An 18,969-nucleotide genomic window follows, 5' to 3' on the forward strand; every position below is an offset into this window, starting at 1 on the left:
GTTAATTACATACCCCAGAAGCAGGGGATTGGGAAGAGGAAGCAATAATTCATTTCATTTGACTTGTAATTTCAAAATTTAATAGAACAATAAAATCAAGACAATGAGACAGATCCTCAGCCCTGCTCACACCCCTTTAGACTGTCAGGAAGCTAGCTTAAACAAAGGTAGCCCTGAGTGATTTAAAGACTCTGTGAACCCAATCCTGCCCCTGTCCCCATCCTTCAGTTTAGTAGATATTCCAGGATGCGCCAGGGCAACTAAGAGGAGGAGAGAGAGAGTGGCCAAAGCATGCTGTGCTCTAGCAATCCTGGACTGGCAGAAAAGTCCTATGGGAACCGCTTCAGATGGAACAAGTTAGAGCTGCTCTAGAATAGATAGATAATTTGGTAGATAAGATGGGCGAAACCAAGGACAGATTCCTGACCCAAAGAGTTTTTAATCTAAAAGGCCCGTGATGGTCAGAACAATGAACAGATTAGATGGATTTTATATCTATACTTGAAGAAAGTAAGTCTCAAGAAGTCATCTAGTCCAGCCCCCTATGCTGAGGCAGGACCAACTACACCTAGACCATCACTGACGTGTATTTGTCCAGCGTGTTCTTAAAAACCTCTAGTGACAGAGATTCCGTACTCTCCTCTAGAAGTCTATTCTACTAACAGCCTTATAGTTAATATCTAAACTAAACCTTCCCTGCTGCAGGTAAAGTTAATTACTTCTTATCCTACCTGAGTGAACATGGAGAATAATTGATCATCAATCTCCTTATAACAGCTCTTAATGTAGTTGAGGACTTATCAGATTCCTCCTCAATCTTCTTTTCGCAAGACTAAACATACCACTTTTTTAACCTTTCCTCATATGTTTTGTAAACTTTTTATTATTGCTGTTGCTCTTCTCTGGACTCTTTCCAGTTTGTCCATATCTTTTTTAAAATGTGGTACCCAAAACTGGACACAATACTCCAGCTGAGGCCTCATCATTGCTGAACAGAGCCGGACAATTACCTCCTGTACCCTATATATGGCTAAGGTGACCATATTTCCCAAAAAGGAAACTGAGACACCAAGTGGGATTAGCCCAAAACTTCTCCCCTCCCTTCCCCCCTCCCACGCACAGGGCTGGCCCGAACCACTCTTCCGAGACACCCTTCCCACATGGAGCTGGTATCACTGCAACCTGTCAGCAGCATGGACGCATGTCCTCTGGAATGGTGGCTGAAGCATGAAGGGACATTTGAATCTTTAGTGCATCTGGCATGTATATATCTTACAACAGTGCCATTCAAATGCCTGTTCTCAACTTTCAGGTGATACTGTGAACAAGAAGCAGGCAGCATTATCTCCTGCAAATGTAAATAAACTTGTCAGCAATTGGCTAAACAAGAAATAGGACTGAGTGGACTTGTAGACTCTAAAGTTTTACATTGTATTATTTTTGAATGCAGGGTTTTTTTTGGTATATAATTCTACATTTGTAAGTTCAAACTTTCATGAAAAAGAGATAGCACTACAGTACTTGAAAAATACTATTTCTTTTGTTTTTTACAGCACAAATATTTGTGATCAGAAATAAATATAAAGTGACCACTCTACACTTTGTATTCTGTGTTGTAATTGAAATCAATATATTTGAAAACGTAGCAAACATCAAAAAATATTTAAATAAATGGTATTCTATTAACAGTGCAATTAATCACAATTAATTTAAGTGCTTGACAGACACACACACATATACACATACATGTATACACACACACATCCTCCCAAATAATATGAATACATATAATGTATTATTTATAATATTGATTTGTATAATGTAGTATAAATGACTGCAGAGAGTATTATGTATTTATTTAAAATACATACTATCCTTTTTGCTTGGAAAAATGCCTTTCTCTCAAACTAAATTTTCATATTGATATAATTCAACTGTCTTACAATTCTAATTATTTTACATTTCAAAGAAACTTGGGTTTCCCCTAACGTAACATTAGCAGCATTATATTAGGGGAAAATCTTTGTTTTAATATGTTTGGGATTGGAGTACCTCAATCTTAAAATCAAAGCCTTACATAAATATTAGTATTCACAAATGATTTCCTAAAACAGAATTCCAATCATTTTTGTTAGCTCAGAAATATGAAAGTTCAAGTAGGAATAAGTATATCTCAGGAATAAATTGCCAAATGTATTTGAAAACAAAGTCATTATAACATCCTCTAAGCAGGGATAGACAAAACAGCAGTGAAAACACCATTGCACTGTCTATACTACAACCTCAGCTATAGCAGAAAAAGTATCCAAACATTCCTATGGTGGAGACACCACAGCACAGATCCAGGTTCAGATTTGCCTTTGCCACCTGAATCTCTTCTTTACATCACAGGCTGAATAATGCTAATACTTTGCTATTTTGGGAAGTTCACTGTGTGTCCAGATTTAACACCCCCAACTTTGGGAATATTTGTGCAGCCTCTGACTGACATTTGGAGGTGGATCCAGAGTTCCACTCTGGGATTTTGATTCAGGTCCATCTCTAAAATAAATCCAACAGGGCAGGTTATGATGTGAAACAATATCACTTTATTTACATATTCCAACAAGAAATTCTAATGATGAAGTGGGTGGGGAAAGTAAAAAACAGGAACATTATTAAATATTTTTTAAAAATCAAGACCATATGAACAGGAGAAAAAAATCTTTTAAATATGTAAACATGGAGCGAGATCTCTGTGAAGTGGAAAGAACAACGTGATTGACATTACAGAATGTTACCCTTTGGCTATGACCATAGAAGAAAAACAATATGCTTGAGTTATGTGTATTTAGGAACTTGCTCTCTCTGGCCCAGTAATTAACTCTTTCCTAATTTTCACTTAAGTTTTTACATGATTGGGTCTGCTCCTGCAATTGGATCCACTAGAACAGGGGTCGGCAACTTCTGGCACGCAGCTTGCCAGGGTAAGCACCCTGGCGGGCTGGGCCAGTTTCTTTACCTGTCACGTCGGCAAGTTTGGCTGATCGCAGCTCCCACTGACTGCGGTTTGCCGTCCCAGGCCAATAGGGGCAGCAGGAAGCGGAGTAGGCGAGGGATGTGCTGATCGAGGATTCCTGCCTCCCCCATTGGCCTGGGATGGGAAACCGCAGACAATGGGAGCCGCAATCAGCCGAAGCAGCCAACACGGCAGATAAACAAAGTGGCCCAGCCCGCCAGGGAGCCACGTGCCAGAGGTTGCCGACCCCTGCACTAGAGAGACACTGCATAAATGTGGCGCTTAACTGACTTCAGTGGAGCTCTCCACAGAACAGGGTCTGAGCTAGTGTATCCAAGTAACTGCTGGATCAGGACCATTATCATCACTTAGATGGTGCTAAGACCCAAAACACACCAAGTACTTGCCAAAGGCAGAGGAAGACACAGTATCAACCCTGAAGAACTTAAAATTTAAAAAGACAAAAACACATGGAGAGTGTGGGAAAGGAATATAGCATAAAATCAAAGGAAATGTAAGGGTACATCTATACATTAAAATAAACCAAGCCTTCAACAGCAAGTCTCAGTGCCTGAGGCTACTTACTGGGGCTTGCACTGGGGGGCTAAAATTAGCAGTGTAGATATTTGGACTCAGACTGGAGCCCAGAGTACCCAGAGCTGGGTTTCAGAGCCTGGGCTCCAGCCCAAGCCAACATCTACACTGCTAGTTTTTGTCCCACTGCATGAGCCCTGCAAGCCCAGTGCCATGACCTGGGTCTGATACTCACTGATACAGGGGTCTTTTTTTCCTTTGTAGATGTACCCAGAGTGAGAATGTGTACACATATTGTTAGTTCCATTGATTTTTTTTTACAATTAAGGTTTTGGAAGTATTTGCTTCAAGTTGGCTTCATACAGACACAAGCTCCTTTCAATCCTTAAGCTGCTGGACGGGTTATCATCAGCAGGGATGGACCTCTCATATCCTCCGCATCTGAAGGACATTTTACATTAAGACACCATTTTCGTCCATTCACTGCTCAATCAGCTTGCAATGGTCTATGCAGCCCAGCCTACTCCTGACTAAAAGTGTCATTTTTACAGATCTGCATCTGCTCCTACTCCCACTTGGGAGTATATTAAAATAGAACTACTTTCTAAGGGTATGTCTACACTTGGAGCTCGAGGTGGGACTCCAGCTTGAGGAGACATACTCCTGCTAGCTTTCAGTGTAGCCATGGCAGAGTGAGTGGTAGGACAGGCTAGCCACTCTGAGCGCATGCCCAGAGTCTTGGACAGGCATGCAGTGGGGGAGACTCACCTATCCTGCAACTGCAGTATTTTGAGCACTTTAGGTAGATGAGAACTAATCCGATACATCGACTCGAGCTGGGAATCGTACCCTCCCCTCCCCTCCCCTAGTTTGAAGTGTAGACATAGCCTAAGATGCCAACTCCTCCAAATTGGCCTTAACTCTCCTTTTATACTCTAATCCAGATAGTGTGTAAACTAAGAAAGTTACTTAAACATAAAACTAAATAAACTGAAAACTAGTTGGCTCTTTTATTTACCTGTCAAGATCTAAGTTCACATTTTATGTTACTTGTATTTACAAATCTTAGAAAAATAAACCAATAGCAGATTTTGTTCCTTTCACCTATCTAATCTGACAGGATTCACACTCACTACCTTCCCTAGACCAGCTCCTTCTTCCAAGCCTGGGAGAACAATGAGGCCTGGCAGCCTGCCACAAATGCCAGCTGACTCAGGCGTTTCCAGACCAAAGGAAAGTGAACATATCCAGCCACTGGCTTCATTCCTTCTTTGTGCTGCTCTGTCAAAGGCTGCTGTAGCACACAAGGAGAGACCAATCTCTCAGATAGCCAAGAGCCACATTTAGGGCTTGATAGGTCAAACCCAATACCCTGAATTGCTCCCAGAAGCAATTGCAAATCTGGTTATATCATGGAACACAAGTGTGTTCCAGATGGGGTTATCATGAACAGAAAGCTTAGTATGTGTACGCAGAGTCAGGATGAGCTCTACCCTGACATCTGTTGGTGAATTATGGTGAGTGTGGAAAAGGATTTCTGGGGCTGATCTTGTTTACAAAGGTATACCCACCCCGCTTAGCATGAGTCCACAGCAGCCCAAAACGGTCTCTTTGACAGCTGTGGGATCCCCAATTTCTCTGTTATTGGAGCAGGAGGAATAACATGTTGTTACCCTGATTATGTGAATGAAGGACTATGAAACTGTTTTATGACAGAGGGTCTCACCATCAACCAAGTAGCAGTTGCTAGACAAGGGACATGGGTTCCAAAACCCAGTGAATTGGGAGAGGTTAGGGGACTGGTATGGGCCCCTTTGAGGGCATGGAAAACCAGTTGTGCCTCTGCCTCTCTCCACTGTTGAAGAGCAGAGCTAATTTTGATTCCATTAGGAGTCTATCTAGAGGCTGCTGAGCTGAATTCACTTTGGACCAATGGTACACCAGCTTCCCCTACTACAAGCTGAACTCACTAAAATAGCTAAACTTACTGAGCTGACTGCTGTGTTAACTAGTTGGGGAGCCTGAAGATCTATTGCTAAGAGGCTGGCAGAGAGGAACAGTTTGCAGGACAGTTGGAGTGGCCCAAGGAACAGTGAGCAGAGCTGAGCAGTTTGTGGGATGGTTGGAGTGGCCCATGGAACAGTGAGCGAGCGAGTGGAGCAGAGTGGAGCAGTTTGCGGGGACGGCTGGAGCGGCTCACGGGTCAGCTGGAGGAACGGCACAGCTGGTGGAGTGGAGCTGGTCATGGTGAGCGCTGCAGCAGAACTCCACGGAGAGGTGGGGCAGTCAGCCTTGGCCCACGTAAGGTGCTCCTTAATACCCTATGTGCCCGCCTCACCATTTCCACCCAGGCTGGGGGGGGTAAAATGATGCAAATAAACTTTTGAACTCTGGGGCGGCACTGACCAGGGACAGAGACTTTTGGGTTGCTGGACTTTGGGGTGATTGGACTCAAGACCCTAAGGGGAAAAGGACACTGCCAAACTTACTTGGTGGTTCTTTTGCTCATGGTTTGTCATGAATCCTGTTTGTGGTGTTTCCCCAATAGGATGCCACATTATTTCCCTCCTTTATTAAAAGGATTTTGCTACACTCAGACTCTGTGCTTGCAAGAGAGGAAGTATTGCCTCCTAAAGGGGTCCGGGGGGGGGGGGGGGTTGGTATGTAATTGTCCCAGATCACTGGGTGGGAGCCTGAGCTGGTTTTGCATTGTGTTATTGAAACGGAATCCCTGGATGCTGAACCCGGTCCTTGTCGCTGCCAACTCAGAGGGGCAGAAGGGTTACATATTTAACAATATTTTCAAGTTCACTTTTAACTTTAGTGCTGCACTAATTAATTCAGGATAGCTCTAACTGCTTAATTTTTGAGGGATCGGCAGTAATTCCCATTGGTTGTGGCCCTGAGGGGCTCTCCTTTCTTAACAAGAATTTCCCACTAATACGGATATATTTTCTGCCCTGTGATTAAATATAACAAAAGATATTTAAAAAAAAACTGTACACTACCCTAAATTACCTAATTGTACATACAGGCAAGTGGAGGAGGTGAGATCTGTTATTGGACCAATGTCCATCAGTGAGAGAGACAAGCTTTAGAGCGTCACAGAGCTCTTCTTCAGGTCTGGGAAAGGTAATCAGACTTTGACAGCTAAATAGAAGGTGGGACAGATTGTTAAGCAGAAGGGGTTAACACATGTTGCAAGAAACCACTTGAAATGAAACGGGCAATTAACACATATACCACGTAATTGTACATACACATCTATTCATATTAAAAAGGTAACATTCATCAAATATTTACCATACAAAGATGCCAAACTATTTTCCCTTACCTGGAATAGGCAATAACTGGTAAATGTTGCCTTTTTTGAGACAGCAAGCACTATACAGTCAAGCTGTTAGCATTCAGCATTGCCTGGAGGAGATTCTGACTTGTGCAAAATTAAGAGTGACAGAGGTGGTTTCCTGCTGCAGATCTCATGCATTTAGCTTCCAGAGGGTTGCTATAGTGAAGTATCTGTCACACTTGTGCACTCTTCAATACCTGGTTAGTCATTACTAGTTTCACAGGAGATGCCAGCTACTGGTTTCTGTGGACTGGAACAGGGTGCGATTAGAACAGATCCAACTCTTTGTAACCTGGATTTCTTGGTGAGCATTATTTGGCAGTGTCAGAAAAGACATTGAAGGACTAACTATAACTAGGAGGCAATAGTTTTATAAGGTTAGAGAACCCTTACATGAGCAAGGGATGCACTGTTAAACTGCGAGTGTTAAATAAACCTTGAGCAGTTCAAGACAGAATTGAAAAACAGTGCCCTATTCCATTTTCTCTAAGAGTTAATAAGTTTCATAATAGTGGTGATGCTTGTTTCTCCAGTTCTCTACACATACGCTAATGTGACTTTTTAAAAATCCAGATAATAATCAGCTGGGTAATTTGATAACATCATATATAACCAGCACTAGCATAAAGTTTAAACCAAGAGTCTGTGGAACACACAAGGTTTACCTAATAAAAGTAAAGTATTTTCAGAGTGCATACTGTCCTCTTGTGCACAACCGAAGTATTACCGTTTGTAACACAGTTTCTATTACACATTTTTTTAAAAAAACAACAGATATTTTATTTGTCATCCAATACTTTGAAATAAACTCACTAATGTCTTACAAAATGATTTGCACATATCCAGTTTTCTAAAACATGTACCTTTGGAGCCCAAATTTTCCATTCTCAATCTTATCTTCTGTAGGATGACTTTAAAAAAAAATTGAGTGAAACTCAATGAGTAAAAATTGAGTAAAAATTCTATGCTTATCCATTTGGGATTTGTAACAGTTAAAATTCATTTTGCACCTCTGAGCTATTGTATTTGGCTGTATGAAGACATGATGCCATTAGTTTTATACATTCACTCACATTTGGTATATTTTACTCATAAGTATAAATTTCTACCTTTTAAAAGCAAATTAAGGAAGCCAGATACTCTAATGCACATTTATAAGACAAATTCCATAGTAGCAGAATCACACTACAAAGGGCTCTGACTCTTATTAGGACAACTAAAATAGTGTACTTGTAGACCTTGCTTTGGGTCAAGAGATTTTATAATTTTCCAAAAGCAATAAGAAATTTGCATGTGTTCTAAGCAACATCTGGCTAAAAGAGATTCCATTTTTATTGTCCTTGGAGATTTGCATATTCTTGCAAAAAATTCAATGAGTTCTAAAGGCTGAATAATAAAATCTTCAGTAGCTAAGTGTTATAATAAGAAGTTATGCCATGGATGGGGGAAAAACAGATACAAACACGTCTGCATTGCACGCTAAAGCACAGCATGATATTGCTGAAATAGACTATTTATTTCTGAAACATTCCAAAACAGCAGTATACACAGTTGTAATCAAATATTCAATCATATGCCATTATAAGAAAGCATTGATTAGTGCAATTGGATTTTGTAAAAGGTCTATCAAAAAGATTTATTTGCATTAAAACTCATTCATTTCCCATAAGCAACCATTATTAAAACATTACAATTTTATTTTCTGTAATAAAGTATTGAAAAACTAACCGTAGTTTAGTGACCATTGCACCTTTTAAGTGAAATGTGGTTTATGTTGCTATTATAAATACAAAACACTAGGATAATAAATTAACATGTGAACAAATGGATGAAAGACAATATTATGTTGACCCAGCTGTATGGAGTTTCCAGTGAATATTACTCTTTTGTGCTTTGGAACATAAAAATTACTGCTTTCATATTGCCCATGGTTTGTTTTTGAAGGATATGTTCCTAGTGCTAAAAAATAGTACATTACCAAAATTATTATTTATGGCACACACAAAAATTAAATCCTCTTTCTGTGGTTCAAGCAAATGTGAACAGAATTAAGTCAAAAAATAAAATTCTTGGAAACACACACAAAAAAATTTTAAGCATATAACATAGGCCCCAAAGTTGCAACAAAATGCATAATATCTTTACAGAGTACACTGAATAAATTATCCTACTATATGGCAAAGCTGTTTGAAATAGTGGCATTTCTTAGCTCTCTCAAAGGAAGTAAGTCTGATATTTTGCACATATAGAAAAATTTCTTAAGTTCTAAATGACAGTACCGCAAATGTTAGTTTGATAACACTGCAGTTTTCCAGGCAAATGACTAAGTGCAATATTTAGTCTTTAATAATATTAATTTTTAAAAAATGACAGGGTATAACGGATATTCTTACATATTAAAACTCAATGAAAATAGTGTTGTGGGACCTTCCCTTCCTGTAACACAGTTACCCAGCCAGCTGGGTAGGAGAAACCACATTATTTCTTTTCCGTTGTTCAGGGGCATCCGACATCAATAGCAGCCGTCTCTCCAATTTCCATCTCGTAGAGTACTAAGAGAAGAAAGAGGCTTTGGAGGCTGAAGAAAACTGTTTTAAAAAATAAGGCACATTTCAGGTAAGAGAACAGTAAGACATGCATCAATCACATATGTAATGAAGCTGGTCTTGCAGGTGTTCCCAAATACACATGCATGCACACTCTTTCATGGCATATTTCCAGCTCTACGCTAATATATTATAAATGGCATAACTAAGGACCTGGGGTGAAATCCTGATCATACTGAAGTCAATGGGAGTTTTGCTATTGACTTCAGTGGGACCAGGATTTCAGTCCTAAACTGTAGGATGTGGTTCTGACCTGATGCAGGAACAATGTGGCCTGGCAGAAAATGTCAAACTGACAATCCTTCTTTTCCTCCGTACTCCCACCAACTCCTCTCTTCACTCCAATGTTTTGCCCTGCTCATCCCGTTCTTCCCCACACAAAGTAAAAAAGCTAATTTCTTGCTTTTCCCCTCTCCCCACTGCCCACAAAAACTACTTCCTTCTCACATAACACCAGTAATAAAAGTCCTGTAAAGGAGGCCCTCTGTGATACCTGTGAAATCTCACCTCTTTCAATAGGTTCATACAGGTGGGAAAGGCAAGGGATTTATAACAATTCTGTTGATGATGCAAAAGATGAAAAAGAACCTCCCTCCCTCTCCCTTAACTGTTTTGGCTCAGCAGGATTAATGGGATTAAAAAGCAGTGCAAATACATTTCTGTCACTAAAAACAGTAGCTATGTCCCAGTACAAACAGGCTACAGAAAATAATTTCCGTTTAAAGGGGGGAGGGGCATTTCCCCACATGAACTGTTGCACCCAACACGTATTTGAAAAAAACAAATTGGTGTATTCTAAAAATAGCACTTTTCTTTTGCCAATGGCAGCATAAGTATTGTCCAGAGGAGCCTTCCTGAAATTGACCTATTCCAAGTTTTAAAAACATATCATCAGAAAACAAAAGCTGGGAAACATTAGCACCATAATATAACAGCCAACTTAATTTTTATTATAAATTCCTTAGCAATCAACTATCCCCTAAAACTCCAAACACTACTGAGGATAGTGTTTCAAATGACATTTAAAGAAAACCTGCCTGGGACAATTAGCTTGACACAATATCCAACTCTGTTCCATCTGTTTCTTTAACAATATCAGGAGGGCTACGTGCATTTTACAGATATCATATTTTGATTACATCACTTTGCTGAAATTAGTGTGTGTGTGTGTGTGTGTGTGTGTGTGGCTCAAAATGCTAGTGGATATGGTGATATGAAATCTGCCAAGAGAGCCACCAGCAGCCATCAACATGCACTGGGGTGGAGCCATAGCCAGATCCAGTTCCCTGCTACTGCTTCTTGTAAAGCCAGTTTTCATCCTCTCAGGTCCTGGCTCTCTCCCTTTCCTGCTCCCCCTCTAGCCCAGGGGTGGCTCTAGGTTTTTTGCCGCCCCAAGCACGACAGTTAGGCAGCCTTCGGCAGCGTTTTTGCAGGCGGTCCTCTGGTCATGTGGATTCGGCAGCGTTTCTGCGGGGTGATCTGACGGTCCCGCGCCTTCGTACCCGAAGCTGCGGGAATGGTGGACCTCCTGCAGGCACACCTGACTGCCACCATAACTGCAACTAGTATGCCGCCCCTCACAGTTTGCCGCCCCAGGCACGCACTTGCTGTGCTGGTGCCTAGAGCCGCCCCTGCTCTAGCCACAACTACTGTTGATTCTACTGGCTCCTCTCCCATCAGGAATCCTGAGCTGGAAGAGGGGGGCAGCCTGCTGCAAGGAAGATGGAAGCAGTAAGTAAACGGCAGCCACCAATGCTGATTCTTGCATTTCTCTGCAGACAGTGGCTCTAGTGGTTAAAAGTAGATTGAAACAGCAGCAGGAGCTCTCCCTATACCGTTACTAGGAGGTGGAACTGGACTTCCATCAGTTTCCTTTTCTTTCATAACCCTTTTGGCTCCCCTCACACACTCTTCTCCCTCTCAGTGTCCAACCCCCTAGGATTCCATGCTTCCTCCTCATTCCCATGCTAGAGCCTTAGGGCACCAGGCAGAAGATATGTCCCTTACACACAAGCAATGTCACCTGTGACTCTTCCTGGCAGCTTAAGCACTTCCAGCACCATAATTCCCAGTCCATGTTGCAACAAGGCAGCAAAGAGGGGATGGAATTCAGAGTGAATTATGTGAACTATTCTTTTTTAATTAAGCACTGGGGTTAGGGAGAAGAGAGAGAAATAATTTATTTGGTAGGACTTAACCTTTAACTACCGACATATACAGTTTAGCAACACCACATTACTTAACCTATCAGCACTGTTAGAAAGGATGCAGAACTATTAAATGGCACTTTGTGTAATTAAACTAATCACTTAATCAGAATTCTCTCAAAGGAAAAATTACTGCCATAACTAACAGCCTGCTAGCAGCTCTCAAAGCATTTGCATTTGTTGTAAGCAGAAAAAAGCTGCTTTCAATTTCTCAAAAATGATGATTGTTTACATAAAACACACTCCCTGTGAGGGGAAAAGCAAGCTTGCCAGCATCTTCTCCCAGAAGGGCTGAAAGGGAGAGCAGTTCAGCCAATTGCTCACTCCCCCAAAAGAGACACCAGCAAGAAGGAGATAGAAGACTACCAGGTCAGCCCTTTGGGGCCCAATAAAGGGAAGGTTCAAGGTAGATGGGGTAGGCTATCTGCTTAGCACGGATGGGTAGAGAAGCTTGCTGGGTTTGGCGAGTTTCATCTGGTTCACTTTTATGTTTCAGATGAATCAGGGGAGTGCAGGCAACTGAACTCACTATCCATAAAGATCTAGTGAAATTTGGGCGAACCTAACCCAGTTGGTTTCACACAGTTCTACCCCAGTGGAGTATCTCTAAAGGTTACTATTAAAATCAATAAAATGTGGTGTGATGCTGACAGACCAGGTGTCAGTTTATGCCAAGACCCCTGGGCCTCACTGACAAATGCATAACTGGAAACCAGTCTGGCTCATCAGTGTTAGCATTGTTAAAATAGATGTTCAGTTTATAAGAATGTGTTTAGACTTGATGAAATGTTTGTAGGATGCTGCATGTATTGATCTCGCTTATAACATCTGTACCCCACGACATAAAAGTGATATGGAGTGTTTGCACTGTAAATCCCTGTAACTGTGTAATTCACCAAATAGGAAAGAAGCATTAATTAATGTAAAGTGCAGGTCCTGCACACAACAAGGCCACTGAAACCAAATGAGCCATTGTGAAACATCAAAAGGACAAAAATGTTTATTGCCCCGCTCCCCCCACACCATCCAAGAAGACCACAGGGGCACAAACACTTCTCCCATCAGTTTAAATTCAGGGGGGGAGGGCATAAAAATTTGTAACTGGAAGGAACTGTATCACTATGCTGTTTGGAATTTGGAGAGGGCAATATTGCTTAGCATAAGCAAGGGATCCCAAAGCTGCTTGGATTGGGTTAGCTCTAGAGGACATAGAAAGCTTGCATTTTGCAGCAGTTTCTATTACTTTTGGAACCTAAGGTTAACTCATTTGTGTGAGTATGTTTACATACTTTAAGGAAAAAGAAATGAGTTATGTACAAGGTTAGTTAATAAATCTTTAGTTAGTTTATCATCGGATTGGCTACAAGCGTTGTCTTTGGTGTGACATCTAAGGTGCAACTGGTCCCTTGGGACTGAGAGTAACCCGAATATTATTGTGATTTTTTGGTGTAAGGGACCATCTATCACAAAGGCAAGTTTGTCTGGGTGGCAAGATAGACCAGAGCACCCAAGGGGACTGTCTGTGACTTCATGATTAGGCTCCTATAGTGCTTGAAGTATTCACACTTGTTACTTGGCTGGTGAAATCTAAAATATAGAACTCACAACTAATTTGGGGTTTATCCCCTCCTTTGGACAGTCTGGCCTGAAGTAGGCACTCACACTTGCGAGCTATTCCAGACAGCTTCACATGTGGCTTGTCTTACTTTTCTCTATAATAAGTTGTTTGAATATTTCTCAAAAGACATGGAAGGAAAATTCTAGAAAGAAGACAGAGACCTTATGATGGGTCGTACTTGCCCCACACTGGGGCAAAAAGGGTTAACACAGCACCTCTTGGTGGCAGAAGCCACACCCCCTCATCCCTGATGGGCATGCTCCAACTCCTGCTGCAGTATAAAAGGGAGCAGCCTAGCTCAGTCTGTGCTGACCACTGAGGAGGAAGGATGCACCTCACCGGCTCCAGCCAGGATCCTGGATTGCGAGAGCAGGAGACGCCATGGCCTGGACAAGCGCTCAGGTGTCTACACCGCTCCCAGGAGATTGCAGTCACTATCTGACAAGCCTGGAGATTCCGAAGACACCCTGACTTCAACTGTAGAAGTCATGGAAAGAATTAGCCCAGGGAGGGACCAGCCAGTGTCCCTGCAGCAGTCGGTGTGTTATGCGCAGATTCCCCTTCGACTTAGTGGCAGACTCATTTGTCATTACCAGCGCCCTGGGCTGGGACCCAGTGGACCTGGGTCCCCCTACCCCAGCTGCCACCTTTGTGGGGCAGCCCACCAGACCACTTGCTATTGACTCTGGCCATGAGGCTCACTTCCCTGAAGCCAAGGGGAGTCCTGTTGACTCTGGCCATTAGACTGCACTGCCCTGCAGCCAAGGGAAATCCTGTTGACTCTAGCCATTGGGTCACACAACCCTGAGGCTGAGGGCAGCCATACTGACTTAACTGTGGGGCTACCACACCATTGCCCCACCCCCAGGATGATGGGGTATACTTGCCCTATGACAGACTTTTACAATAAACAGTTCCTATTCCAGAAGAGAGAGTGAGTTCCGCCAGGGAACAACAGCACAAAAAGTTAAATTGGAAATGTAAGAGGAAATTGACAGTTGTTTTTCGAAGTCTCCTTTGTACCAACACACTGGGCCAAACTGTTTTAATTTACATAGGTGTAAAACCAGATTAACTCCACTGCAGCAAAAGTGTTTTTCTGGATCTAGCCAATATCTAGTTGAGATTCGGGCCTGGACCAGTTAGGTGGCCAAAGCTCAACCCAGACAAGACCAAGGTGATGTACAGTGGATTGGAGGAAGCAGCTGGAAGAGATGGCAAAAGTATTTTTGAGGGAATCCATCCCCCATCAGTCATAAGAGTTCATAACTGAAGGTTTATTTTAGACCCCCAGCTGCTGTTATAGATCATCCCATCCCATCACAGACTATCACCTCAAGCTTGCCCTATCTGGGCTATACCTTTAAACCATCTGGAAACAAAAGTTGGTGCAGAATGTAGCAGCTCACTTGCTAAACAGAACATTTCTCTGGGAACAGATGACATTAGGGCTCTGGATCTGCACTAGTTGCTTATTGGTCTCCAGATGGAATTTAAAAGGTATTGGTCACCACCTACACAATCCCACATGGTGTGGGAACTGCCTACCTGACACACTGCCTCTCTCATTGGGCCATTCTGCCACAGCTGCAGTCAGAGGTACAACCCTCTTGTTTTAAAAAGGAGGGGACTCTCAGCAAGCCTTTCTCTGTGGGGACTCTGGGATATTTGAATTTGCTCACATCATTTATTCAAAATAACTGGAACTGGATTACCTTTGGGGCACACTGCACAAACTATTATTTGACAGGGTTTGCAGGGAAGGTTGAGATCGTTCTTGGAAAGTGGAGGTAAAATGGGAGTTGTTTAAATGTACTGTTGGCTCACTGAATTTCATTGTTACCTGTATGTGATTATTTAACATTGCAGGTGGTTATCACGAATTGTTAAGGTTCACTGGGGTTTATGAACGGGCAGTTTTTATTGTTTAGAGAAGAGGACAAAATTCAGCCCAGCATCAGTAGCCTGTAAAAGTGTTTCTGTTTAAAAGCCTTAATTCAGACTTTTTTCTTTCTCCTTTTTTAAAAAAGTTCTCAAAGCCAAGGCTATCTATGCGTAAAGGAGGTGCATTTAACTCTTTTCATTAATAAGAACATTCTCTTACCTTCGTACTGGCTGTGCAATTTTACTCCTGGGTATACTACTCCCACTTAGGGCCAATGATGGTCTTGGAAGAGCACTACGTCCTACAGTCCCAGGATTTGCAATCTTGTTTGGCATGGGGATTCCACTGTTAGAATATAATTGTAAGGTGCTGGATAAGGGAATACTACTGCTGCCTTGTACAGTTGGGCTTACATACGCTGTAGCTTTGAGAGGCTGTCTGACAGACACAGGAAAATGTCCCACACTATGAACTCTATGCTGAAGTTGTCCTGGAGATGGAACTGTAAAAGGATGGTAACAAAAGTAGTATACAATGTCAGTACACAACCCATAGTATCAAGTATTGGCACTTATTTCTAAATAAGTCTGTACAGTGCTAAATGCACTTGTCATTAGAGGAGGTGACATTTTGTTTCAGTCAAACCAGCTGTAAAACAGGCTAAATATTTAGATCCAATACAAATACATACTGCATCTGTTAATCCAATTTAAGTAAAAATTTTAAAACACCACTACCAAACAAAAATAAGATCACCAGACAAAAATCCCACCCCTACTTCTCACTCCTCTTTTGCTTTGCAATGATTCAATACTTATTTTAGGTAACTAGAAGCCAAATCTCTCTAATGTAATTATAGCAGGGGTTGGCAACCTCTGGCACACGGCTTGCCAGGGTAAGCACCCTGGCGGGCTGGGCCAGTTTGTTTACCTGAGGCATTGGCAGGTTCGGACAACCGCAGCTTCCACTGCCTGCAGTTCGCCGTCCCAGGCCAACATGGGCTGCGGGAAGCAGTGTGGGCCAAGGGATGTGCTGGCTGTGACTTCCCACCATCCTTATTGGCCTGAGATGGCCAACTGAGGCCAATGAGAGCCACGATCGGCAAAACCTGCCAACGCGGCAGATAAACAGACTGGCCCGGCCCACCAGGGTGCTTACCCTGGCGAGCCGTGTGCCAGAGGCTGCCGACCTCTGAATTATAGCTTTAACATGACAGGCTTGCTGAAATCATAATTTATTCTTTTTCCGAGATCACTAAAAAAATCAGTAGTTATAAACCACATGCTACTTTTTCTGTAATAAGAGAATTATCTTGGCATTACAAAAAAGGTTGTACAGGTATATGCTTGATGTATAAAAACAGCCAAAAGTTATAAAAAGCCTCCTGAATATAACAGCCCATTCCACATACCATGTTACATAAACTATCATTTCAAATCAGTGCTGGAACATCCAAAAGCTTTAGAGAGAGATTCTCTACACGACTCTGCCCTCTGGTGTGCAACAACAGCATACATTTTGTGATCCACAAGATAGAAACTAAACATCCATAGGGCCTCATGTATTTAAAACATCTAAGGCAGTGGTTTTCAACTGAGGGTATGCATCCCCTTGGGGGTATGCAGAGGTCTTCTAGGGAGTACATCAACTCATCTAAATATTTGCTTAGCTTCACAACAGACTACATTAAAAGCACTAGTGAAGTCAGTACAAACTATAATTACATACAATGACTTATTTATGCTGCTCCATATATTATACACTGAAATGTAGGTACAATATTTATATTCCGGTTGATTTATTTTATAATTATATGATAAAAAAGAAAAAGCTATTTGTCAGTAATGGAGTGCTGAGACACTTTTTTTGGTATTTTTATGTCTGATTTTGTAAGCAAGAAGTTTTTAAGTGGGGTGAAACATGAGGTATGCAAGACAAATCAGATTCCTGAAAGGAGCACAGTAGTCTGAAAGGCTGAGAACCACCGATCTAAGGCATGTATACTTCATCTGGGTACAAGCTTCCCAGCCTGGGTCCACAAACACATGCTAACATGCTAGGGCACTAAAAATTATTTTCTAAACGACAACCTACCCTAAATTCTCAGTTACTGAGGGACAATCTTCACTCATTGGTATATCTGCTTTCCACAACCAACTCTCTGTATAACTTTTCACGAGCAATGTACTTAGATGCTTATATCTAAACCGTATTGTTAAATTTATTCACCTAAATTTGAGTTATGGCTGATTATGTGTTATATGCATCGTATTACCTTTAAAACAAACTTTGTATTTTTGGATAATCTAAGCACCGTAGCCAGATGTACATACACTCTCTTCTTAACCTGTGTACTATATAATTTTTTAGCATTAGCCTTAATAAAATTTTTATACCTGCTGCTCATGGTTTGAAGCCTGAGAATGTAACATCAAAGCACCACCTACACAGCTGTGGGTAAAATATTCCACAATTGCACAAAGCAGTGAGTTTCAGCACAACAACAAGCAGTAAAAGATGTATACTTACTACAAGATTGTATTCTGGAAATCCCATTACCGGCTCCATGTAAACTGGAATCAAAGCTTTGACTGTTCCTCACACAGACTGGCGAGCTAGCATTGTTATTAATGGTAGGAGTACTTGGCATCCGAGCTAGGTTAGGCATACTTCTTCTGAGTTTATCTGAAGCAAAAGCAAATCATTTCCATAGTCATGTCAAGATTTCCATCACAAACATCTGACTGACTTCTGAAGACAGTTAAAATTAGCAAAATTATTTCAACAATAGATGTGGTGTCTCCATGGGAGAAGATAAGATTTAAATATTGTTTGTTTACCGCTTGAACTCTTCTGACTAATATATTAACATAGCAAACCGTTTGCATGCCATTCCAAATCAGCTTAAAGAGATTCATGGATAAAGAATTTCAGGATTTACAGTCAAGCCCATATCAGTCACAGTGAATTGAGTTAGTTTGTCATAGTTCAGTCTCCACTGATCACTTCACTTAAATACAGATCCAGTTCAGCTCAAGCATGAGCACTACTAATCCTTGAAGCTGCTAACTCGGAGACAAACAGTGACAATGGAGTTCTGCCGAACCACTTTATTAATAGTCACCAACAGCAACTGTAATATTATTGTCTTTATAACTACAGTACCCAGAACTATAACAGGTGCATATATCAACTATTAATTTACCAGTTATATCAACTTCAAAAACAGGGCCTGGATGGAGTCACATCAAACGCTGTGCTTTCAAAGGCCCAATTTGCTTACTGTGTCACTTGGCCCCACTGTCCTTTCCCACCTTGAAAAGAGAGGTGAGGACACCACTGAAAAACATTTCCCCACCAAAATAAGCTACTCAGGTTATCGAAGTTGTTCAGAGGTCTCCACACATCATACTTCACATAGAAAAGCGATGTTTGTCTAGGTAATAGCTTAGCATTAGCTATCACTATGAAGTCTGGAAGCCAAATTTAGGCTGCTAGAGAAGAGACTGAAATCCAGGACCTCTATGGTGGCATTCTCAGAAATGCTCCCAGTTCCACACGCAGGGCCAGGTAGGCAGACAGAGCTTCAGAGACTCAATGTGTGGATGAGACAATGGTGTAGAGAGGAGGAGTTTACATTCATTAGGAACTGGGGAAACTTTTGGGATGGAGGGAGCCTATACAGGAGAGATGGGCTCCACCTAAACCAAAGTGGAACCAGACTGCAGGCACTAAACATTAAAAAGATTGTAGAGCAGTTTTTAAACTAGGA

At 41.6% G+C, this 18,969-nt stretch overlaps 1 protein-coding gene across 1 annotated transcript in view; it reads right to left on the bottom strand.

The window, feature by feature from the left end:
* Positions 1 to 7,750: 7,750 nt before the first annotated feature.
* Positions 7,751 to 18,969, bottom strand: part of SLAIN1 (SLAIN motif family member 1) — a 114,965-nt gene continuing 103,746 nt past the window's right edge. The window contains 3 exon segments of the mRNA XM_075061709.1: positions 7,751 to 9,469; positions 15,417 to 15,699; positions 17,727 to 17,882. Of these exon segments, the coding sequence (XP_074917810.1) occupies positions 9,394 to 9,469; positions 15,417 to 15,699; positions 17,727 to 17,882 (515 nt within the window). The 3' untranslated portion in view covers positions 7,751 to 9,393.

This window comes from Chelonoidis abingdonii, chromosome 1 (assembly GCF_003597395.2).
Source record: "Chelonoidis abingdonii isolate Lonesome George chromosome 1, CheloAbing_2.0, whole genome shotgun sequence".
Lineage (NCBI taxonomy): Eukaryota > Metazoa > Chordata > Testudines > Testudinidae > Chelonoidis > Chelonoidis abingdonii.